The sequence below is a fragment of the Urocitellus parryii genome, chromosome 9 (genome assembly GCF_045843805.1).
Source record: "Urocitellus parryii isolate mUroPar1 chromosome 9, mUroPar1.hap1, whole genome shotgun sequence".
Lineage (NCBI taxonomy): Eukaryota > Metazoa > Chordata > Mammalia > Rodentia > Sciuridae > Urocitellus > Urocitellus parryii.
In genome coordinates, this window is record NC_135539.1 from 16410677 (window position 1) to 16419697 (window position 9021).

Sequence of the window (9021 nt, forward strand, 5' to 3'; positions counted from 1 at the left end):
GCGCCCTGGAGGAGGAGTGGGTCTCGTATCTGGTGCAGACCGTGAGAATGCAGACCCGGGGGAGGCTTCAGAAGGCGGGGCACGGGCCTCGCCCAGCCTCTGCCCTGGGGACAGCAGAATCTGGGCTGAAACAACCCGTTGTCCACTCCCTCCCCTCTGACCCGCTACCCGGGCTATTGTTTTCTATTTGCCCGGGTCGTAGGTGGGAGGCGAGGAACGCTGGGGTTCGGGAGCCTGGCTGCTCTCCAGCCGGGTGGCGGCCTTCGGCCCCGGGGTCACTGGGCGGCCGCGCCTGCAGCCTGGAGGAGGGAACGCCTGGGTCCGGCGGCCGCTCGCTCGCTCGGGTCCTCCCGCCTCCAGCTCGGCCATGGGCTCGCGCGGCTCGCACGCCGCTCTCATTCCCGACGTGGACAGCATTCGCCGAGAGACCGGCTGTGAGTGCGCCGCGCCGCTGCCCGGGAGGGGACACCGGACAAAGCCAGGCGCCGTTGGGGACAGGAGGGGGTTCAGGGCAGCGTAGGGGACCCCAGAACAGGGCGTGATGGAGGAGTGGGGAACCCCGGGGCTGGGAGACCTGGACCCAGGCGCCTGGGAACAGGGGCGCGTAAACTTGGGGGTCCCGCGTCCAAGTGGGAAGATGGTCCGGGTTCATCCGCTGGGATTCACCCAAGCAGCCTGGTGTCCATGAACCTGGACCGAGGCTGAAGGCAGAGCTGACCGCGGATGGACGGGGGTGACTTTGATCCCTTGGTTTCCGGGAACCCAGCGCTGAAACGCGGGGACCTTCCGGGGTCTCCAACCTGGCGCTTCACTGGGTCTCGTCCAGCTCCTTCCAACTCCGTCCCTCTGCCCCGGGTCCGAGGATAAAGACCCCCCCAAGCAAGTGCTCAGCCCTCGGCCTGCCTCCCCTGGCCACCGGGAGGGGGTTTCTGGGGCGCTGCCCCGCGGCTCTGGGGTTCAGCCACGTCCCGAGCGCACTGGGCAGGTCACCCTTCCTCCTTGCCTCCCGCAGTCTCGCAGGCCAGTCTGCTCCGCCTCTACCACCGGTTCCGGGCACTGGACAGGAACAAGAAGGGCTACCTGAGGTGAGGGGAGGGGGCTGGCCCGATGACCTCTGCCCCCACTCCCCTCTCAGACACCACCTGCCGCCTTGGTCCCAGCCACTGTGAACTTTGACTTTACAGCCGCATGGATCTCCAGCAGATCGGGGCGCTGGCTGTCAACCCCCTGGGAGACCGGATTATAGACAGCTTCTTCCCCGAGGGGTGAGGCCCGGTGGGGTGGAGGAGATGGAGCGGGAGAAACCTGGTGGGGGAGGTCAGAGACAGAGGCAGGTGGCTGGCCAAGGTGACCCCTGCTCCTCTCCATCCCACCCTCCAGGAGTCAGCGATTGGATTTCTCAGGCTTTGTCAGGGTTCTGGCTCATTTTCGACCTAGAGACGATGACACAGGAGTCCGAGACCCCAAGCAGCCTGAACCCCTCAACAGCAGAATGAACAAACTTCGCTGTGAGTAATGTGTGGGGGGCTTGCCCGAGTCAGACCCCAGAATTGGGCACACCAGGGAGAGGCCCCAGGAAGCTCCCACTCCCTCCGTGAGCCTATTGATGATCTAGGCCTCCAAGGCGACCAGTAAGACCCACCTTCCTTATCCCCCGTCTTCCCAGTCGCCTTTCAGCTCTACGACCTGGATCAGGATGGGAAGATCTCCAGGCACGAGATGCTGCAGGTGGGAAGGAGGCAGATGCAAACAGACCTGCTGCGTGAGGGGGGATGGTTGGATGGGGCTGCTGGGCATGGGGCGGGATGATCCTTCCATGGGCAGAACATGCATACGGGGTGGGAAATGGAAAGGAGCCAGGTTAGTTGGGAGGAGGGGTGGGTAGCAGTTAGGTAAGAGGTGACGAATCAGGGATTCTCAGCAGGCAGCAAATTTGTCTCCTGAGTGAGCACTTGGCCATAGCTGGTGACCTTCCTGGTTGTCCCAACTGGGGGAGAATGTGCTGCTGGCATTGGGTCGATGTCAGGAATGCTGCTCTGAACATTGGATAATAGTGAGGATAGCTTCCCACAACAGAGGGTGGACTGGCCCCGAATGTCCACAGCACCCAAATCAAGAAGCTCACCTCTCTTCAGGTGTGCTGAGGTGGTGACAGAGGGGGAGCTAGCGATGGGCGAGCTGGGGTTATAGGGTTGGAGTCATGAGTTTGGGCATATTGCTTGTTGCGGTGAGTGGTGAGGGTTAGATGGGGGATCAGAGGCCCAAGCCGTGTGTGTGTGTGTGTGTGTGGGGGGGGGGGAATTATTAGGGGAGACGGTGGGGTGGGAAATGGATGAGAGATCATGAAATTGGGAGTCCTTTCAGCAGTGAGTTTGGGGGGTGCCTGAGTACACTCTGTGCCTCTTCTTTATGGCTGCTGCTTCTACCTCCAGGTTCTCCGGCTGATGGTCGGAGTCCAGGTGACAGAAGAGCAGCTGGAGAGCATCACGGACCGCACGGTGCAGGAGGCGGATGAAGATGGGGATGGGGCAGTGTCCTTCTTGGAGTTCACCAAGGTCGGGCGTGCTGACCCCCTGGGGAACTGGGGAGTGGAGTTCCCGCAGAGAGATGGGCATGAGACATAACATAGAAGGAGGGCTGAAAAATAAGGGGCTCTGGGGAATGCGTAGAGCCCTGCGGCGGGAGGGGGGAGGCAGGGTGGACTGCGATCCGAGACTTCTGACGTGACCACCTCCATCTCTCTCTCCAGTCCTTAGAGAAGATGGACATCGAACAAAAAATGAGCATCCGGATCCTGAAGTGAGGCCGGCCACCCCCTGCATCTCTGGCCAGCTCCTGCAGGCCAGTCTCTGCCTGCGAGTCGTCCTCCGTCTTCATGGAGGCAGGGTCTCTACACCATTCTTATTTCTAAACTGAACTCTGGGGTCAAGGAGAGACAGTTGGAAGGGCCTATCCTAAAGCTCAGGTCCCTGGATCTCAGGTCTGTGGATCCGTCAGCCATCCTTTGGTTGCAGGTGACAGAGAATCCAATGAAAACAGCTGAAGTAAAAAAAAAAAAAAAAAAAAAAAAAGGGGGGGGAGATTTTATGGGCTCACACAATGAAAAAGTCCGTGTCTTCAGACATCACGGGATCCAAGGGCACAAATGATGTTGGGACTCTGTTTGACCCTTCTCCCGAGAGCTCTTCCCTCAGGGTGCAGAATGGCTACCAGTAACTCCAAACTTGCATCCTTCTAGCCTCCTAACACAGCAGGAGGATTTTCTTATTCCAATAATTCTAAGCAAAGAGTATCCTTGGCCCAACTGGGGTCTCCTCTGGTTGGTCAGGTTGGTGTCAGGCACTAACTCCTAGAGCCAGAAAATAAGGTTTGAAGACTCAAGATTGAGGTACCATTAGGAGGAGGAGGGGAAAAGTGTGTGTGTGTGTGTGTGTGTGTGTGTGTGTGTGTGTTGTCTCTGTTCAGGCAAAACAAGATATGGCCATTACTGTCTGGTTGATCCAATGGAGGTATCTTTGAAATCTGGCCCCTTGAATAGATTTTCACTGATTTCATAAATGCATGACTGTGTAAATGAGGTGGGTGTGGTTTATGGGGGCCGGGAAGATGGTGTAAAAACAATAAACAACGTGTACTTTCCTGGGTGTGTGAAGTTATTCCGAGATTTGGAGAGCAGCTGGGTACCATGGTGCATGCCTGTAATCCCAGAGGCTCGGGAGGCCGAGACAGGAGAACTGCAAGTTCAAGGTCAGCCTCAGCAACTTAGTGAGGCCCTCCCTAAGCCACTTAGTGAAATGAAAAATAAATAAAGGAATGGGGATGTGACTCAGTGGTTAAGTGCCCCTGGGTTCCATCCCCAGTACAAAAAAAAAAAAGTAATAATAAGATTTGAAGAGTAATCCTGCTATAAAAGGTTCAAATGTTGATATATCATAGAGTGTAAAAGTTACGTAACATAGTGCTCCAGTCATACCTGTAAGGAGCTGTTGTTAGTGGCCTGCCTGGATCCTCTTCTGGGATGTGCTGGAGATGCCTTACGTCAACACATGAGAACCAGTATCTTTTGGACTCTGTATTCGGTGACATTAAGTTGGTAGATGGCAAATGGCTGTAGAGAGAATATTTACGCCACAGACATGGGCAAACGCAACAGGCCAGGGCTCTCCCCTGGGGAAGCCAGTTGTCCAACATTTAACGTCACGTCCCCTGCTAGGCATTCACTTCTACTGCATGGGCCAGGGTCTTTGTACCCTGCTCCCCCAGTACCTGCAATACGGGTGCTTGGGGTCTTTGCCAGACAGAGTCGTGTACTTGACCTGCATGATGGGCAGGTTGGAAACACCCAGGGATTCATGACCCCTGGAGCTGCTCTTAACCAGTGACAGATGGCACCTGGTAGCTAAACACCCAGTTATTCCACCTTTTGAGTGGGATACTTTGGAGGTACATTCCTTATTTCGTGTATAAATCTCCAGGTTCAAGCCCAGGAGCCCACAGTGTTAACCTGCTGGTTAAAGGACCCTATACCAACTCCCTTTCCTCCTAGTCTCACTTGCTCCGTCCTCTCGGTCCCTTCTGAATCACCTCCAATCCCCGTCTCAGGATGTACTAGGACTTGTGGAACACAGGCTCTCTCTCTCTCTCTCTCACTCCCACGCGGCTGGGGAACTCTCTGGAACACTGTAGAACTGCATTCAAAGGTTGTACAACTCCCGGCATCTTCGTATTTCAGGAAGTTTGAGATCATATGAAGACTGTGAAATGTTGGGGCTCCAGGAGCCTGGAATTATCTGGGGTGACAATTTGGACCTTTGCATTTTGATTCGAGTATGAGTCGGACAGATGAGCCCCGGGGTTGGAGGGGCAGGCAGAGATCAAAAGGGGTCTTTGGTTCCTTGGGGAACGTTGTGATTGTTGTCAGAGGATGGTTACAGGAACCAGGACTTTCTGATTAGGGATATCTGTTTAGTCTTTGATCCCGATTGAAGACAGGGGTGGGGAATAAAAGTCACCCAGTGGCCATTTTTTTTTCGGGCACTGTGAGAGCTATGTCTGTAGACACAAGTAGAGGAGAGGGAAGGAAAGGGAGAGAGGCGGGGAGGGGGAAGGGAGATTGATTTTGAGACATTCTTCATTTTTTTTTTTTTTGGTACCAGGAATTAAACCCAAGGGGCCCTCAACCACTGGGCCACATCCCCAGACCTCACACATGCCAGGCAAGTGCTCTACCACTGAGCCCCAGCCCCAGCCCCCACAGACCTTTATAAATATTTTATTTAGAGACAGGATCTCGCTAAGTTGCTGATGGCCTCACTAAGTTGCTGAGGCTGGCTTTGACCTCGCGATCCTCCTGCCTCAGCCTCCCAAGCTGCTGGGATTTCAGGCGTGTGCCACGGTGCTCAGCAAGGATTCATTCTTTAAAGTTGGTATTTTTTTTTTCCCCATTTTCCATCACAGTGTTTCTTCATATCCCTGAGGGAAGATTTCGTCTAATTAAAAGTTCAGAACTCTTGGCCCCATTTGAGAGTCCCTGAGTCTCCAGGGAAATCTACATCTTTAAAAAGTGATTCTGATGCTACAGGTCCACAGACCTAATTGGACCTAAATCTTCCAGCCAGGCTGCTGGTGACCACTCTCTCTACAGCGACTCCAGCGACCACGAAGCATCGAGCACGGGAAAGTCTCCCTACGCATCGTGTCCAGACCTGCTCCGCCAACTCCTGACTCAGGAGGGTTACCAGAGAGAGCGCCTGGGCTCTGCTCACTGTCCTGGTGGTTGAGGGATCATATGTCCCTTAACTCTGTTAACATGCAAGTCCCCTGATCCCCGCTCCCCACCCCAGCCAGGCTCAGGAGGTTGGAGAGCTCTGTCACGCAGGTGAGGGTTCAACTCCGACAGAGATGCCCATGGATTGTTCCTTGGGGGGTGGGCTGATGACAGCCTCCATTCTACGAGCAGCAGTTGACAATCTTCACTGATCTGTCTACCACTCTCATTATTGTTGCTCTATGGTACCTGTCACCTGCACCATTATGCATTCATTAGAGGCTGGGTATCCTTTAACAGAAACACCGGGGACTACAGGTGTTTGGGATTTTTTTTTTCAGGATTTTGGAACATTTGCATATGTATAAAAAGATAATTTTGAGGATGGAGCTGAAGTCTAAACGTGAGTTTCGACAATGTTTCTTACACACCTGTTACACAGAGCCCGAAGGTACCTTGCACCTAGGTTTTGACTGGACCCATGTCAGGTGTGGAACTTTCCATTCATAGTGTTGCACCGTAGCTCAAAATGCTTCAGATTTCGGGGGGGGGTATCTCCGGTTTCAGATTCTCAGGATCTGGATGTTCAACCTGTATGTGTCTATACGTCGGCTCAATTTAAAACGTACAGATTTGGGTTTGTGAAGGGAATGGCATCTCACCCCTAGAAGGTGAAAACCAGCATCAATTGAAAAGAAGTTCGCAGAGATAAGTAACAGAAGGACAGTGGGACATCTCATCTGGAAGGGTCGTTGACGGTCCTGGAATTTTCTAGAAGAACTCATCTACATATCCTGAAGAGCTGGGAGCTCCAGAGAGAGCCAAGTAGCCTGAACTTGAAGCAGAAGGTACAGGGAGAGCCCTGGGAAGAGAAGCAAGTAGAAGGCAGTGACATTGTGTGGACCTCATGGTGCCACCACTGCCTCTTTGTAGCTGATCAGGAACACAGTTAAGGATTCTGGCCCAGACGCTCAAGTGCAGGGGAGCCCTGTCAGGTCCCTCGGTCCCACACAACCAATACCAAAAAACAAAACAAAACAAAACTCCTCTCTGGATATTTAAGAGGAAACACACTGTCTTGATTCCTGGTAAAGACTTACCCTGACATCAGTGTGGTCTAGGAAAAATAATTTTGAGTTTAGAGTCCTCCCAGGCCTGAGTTTGAATCTGAGCCCTTTGCATGACCTGCTGTGCAGCCCCGGGCACTTCACCTGGCTCCTCCTGCCCTGGCTTCTGCTCTGGGGGGAAGAGCTAGGTAATAGCAGCCGCCCTGCAGAGCCGCCACCCAACCCTGCTGTCTCCCAGCTCTGAACCTCGGGCCCCTCTGGAAGCCTGGACTCTGGCCTCCATCAGCCAGGAAAAGGAATAATAGACATTTATTGGTTCTTGGAAAGGAAAGAAAAGTCCAAAGGTAGCCCAGGTGAAAGAGCGTCCCAGAGGATAAAGATCATAAACTCATCTTGTCTTTTCTCAACTCTGCTCTCTTCAGGGCTGGTTTTGCTCTCAAGCAGAGATCCCAGTGAACTCAGTCCTGGATCTGCAGAAACAGGCAGGCAAAAGTAACACCCTGATTGGCCAGACCGGGTCACGTGGTCTTCCAAGAAGCAGAGATTACATGACATGCAATGTATGAGCCTCTGTGTGGATTCCCTAACACAGTATCAGAATGTTTCTACCAGAATCAGCGGGCTGCATGTTGGACAGTCAAGCAGCAGATAGCTGCATAATAATGTTTGCTTGGGGCTGCAAATAACAGAATTACCAACTAACTGTGACTTAAACAATGAAGATAATTATCTCATACCATAAAACGTCTCTGGTGGTAGTCAGTCCTCAAGTTGCTGAGTGATTCAGAAGTGTTTTTAGGGGCTGGGGTTGTGGCTCAGTGGTAGAGCACTTGCCTGGCATGTGTGAGGCCCTGGGTTTGAGCCTCAGCACCACATATAAATAAATAAATACATAAATAAATAAATAAATAAATAAATAAATAAATAAATTTAAATAAAAGATCCATTAACAACTAAAAAAAATTAAAAAAAAAAGTATTTTTAAGGATCTAAGATCTTTCATCCTTCCATTCTTCTTGACTTTTGAATTCTCAAGCTATTGTCTCATGGCCACAAGATGGCTTTTATGGCTCCAGCCATTGCTTCTTCACAGGAACAATGTGTAAACAGGCGCCCCGGCAAATGACCAGGGCAGCTAAAGATAGCTTTTTTCATGTCTCTCTATTTTTTAAAAATATTTTTTTAGTTGTAGACCGACATAATACCTTTATTTATTTATCTTTATGTGGTGCTGAGGATTGAAGCCAGTGCCTCACACATGCTAGGCAAGCGCTCTACCACTGAGCCACAATCCCAGCCCCTCATACCCCTTAATTTTGATCAACGAGGAAAATATTTCTCCTTGAAGTTTACCCTCTTTCCCTGCCATTGATAAAGACAGAACCAGAATACCTCCAGCCGCAGGGAGGATTGGAAAACGAATCTCTCTGGTATTTTCAGAGTTTATCATGCGCTCATGATGGGCTTGACCAACAGGGATAAGTCGGGTAGGAATGGTAGGTGAGGTATGCTGTTGGGGTTTTGCTAAGTGTGGCTGTAAGAACAATCCCACATCTCAATGGCTGACACTGCGGGTGTTCATTTTTGCTTAGGCTCTGTGGTGTTCTCTGGGGACCGGCTGGGGCTCTGTTCCATGCATCTGCATGTTGGGGGGCAGTCCTCATCAGGAGCATGCTCTGCTCGTGGTGGGGGAAGGAGTTAGAGACCTGCAGAAACAATGGCTCTTCGACTTTCTGCTTGGATCTGACATGAACCTTGTCTGGACGGATGTTACTGGCTAAAGCTTAGCAGATTAAAATAGCCACCATTTGACTATTATATCGGATGATCGTGTGGACCAGGGGTTTGGGCAGGCTCAGCTGGGCAGTATTCTGCCCCGTGTGGCACTGACTGGGTCGCTGTTTGGTGTTCAGCTGGCAGGTGGCCTGGTCTGTCACTCTGTTACCTTGGTAGGATGCCTTGGAGGTTACAGTGCGCCCATGGCGATGAGGAGGTTGTAGACTCCTTAGATGGCAGCTGACAGCTTCCAGGAAAGTACTGTAGAGACAGGAAGTGGGAGAAGCCAGTGTCTTAAAGCCTAGGCTGGAAACTGGTCCAACAGCCCTTCCACCATAATACACAAGACAGCCATCGAACCCGTAGAGAGGGGATCTAGTCTGTCTCTGGGCCATTTTCAATCTGCTCCAC

The 9021-nt window shown here is 52.2% G+C and overlaps 1 protein-coding gene across 1 annotated transcript; it reads left to right on the plus strand.

Moving 5' to 3' along the window:
- Positions 1-220: 220 nt before the first annotated feature.
- Positions 221-2827, plus strand: Chp2 (calcineurin like EF-hand protein 2). The gene is made up of 7 exons (XM_026392163.2): positions 221-434; positions 1013-1085; positions 1185-1265; positions 1381-1508; positions 1667-1728; positions 2433-2555; positions 2750-2827. The coding sequence occupies exons 1-7, from the start codon at positions 368-370 to the stop codon at positions 2801-2803; spliced, it is 588 nt and encodes a 195-aa protein (XP_026247948.2). The 5' UTR covers positions 221-367; the 3' UTR covers positions 2804-2827.
- Positions 2828-9021: the final 6194 nt, after the last annotated feature.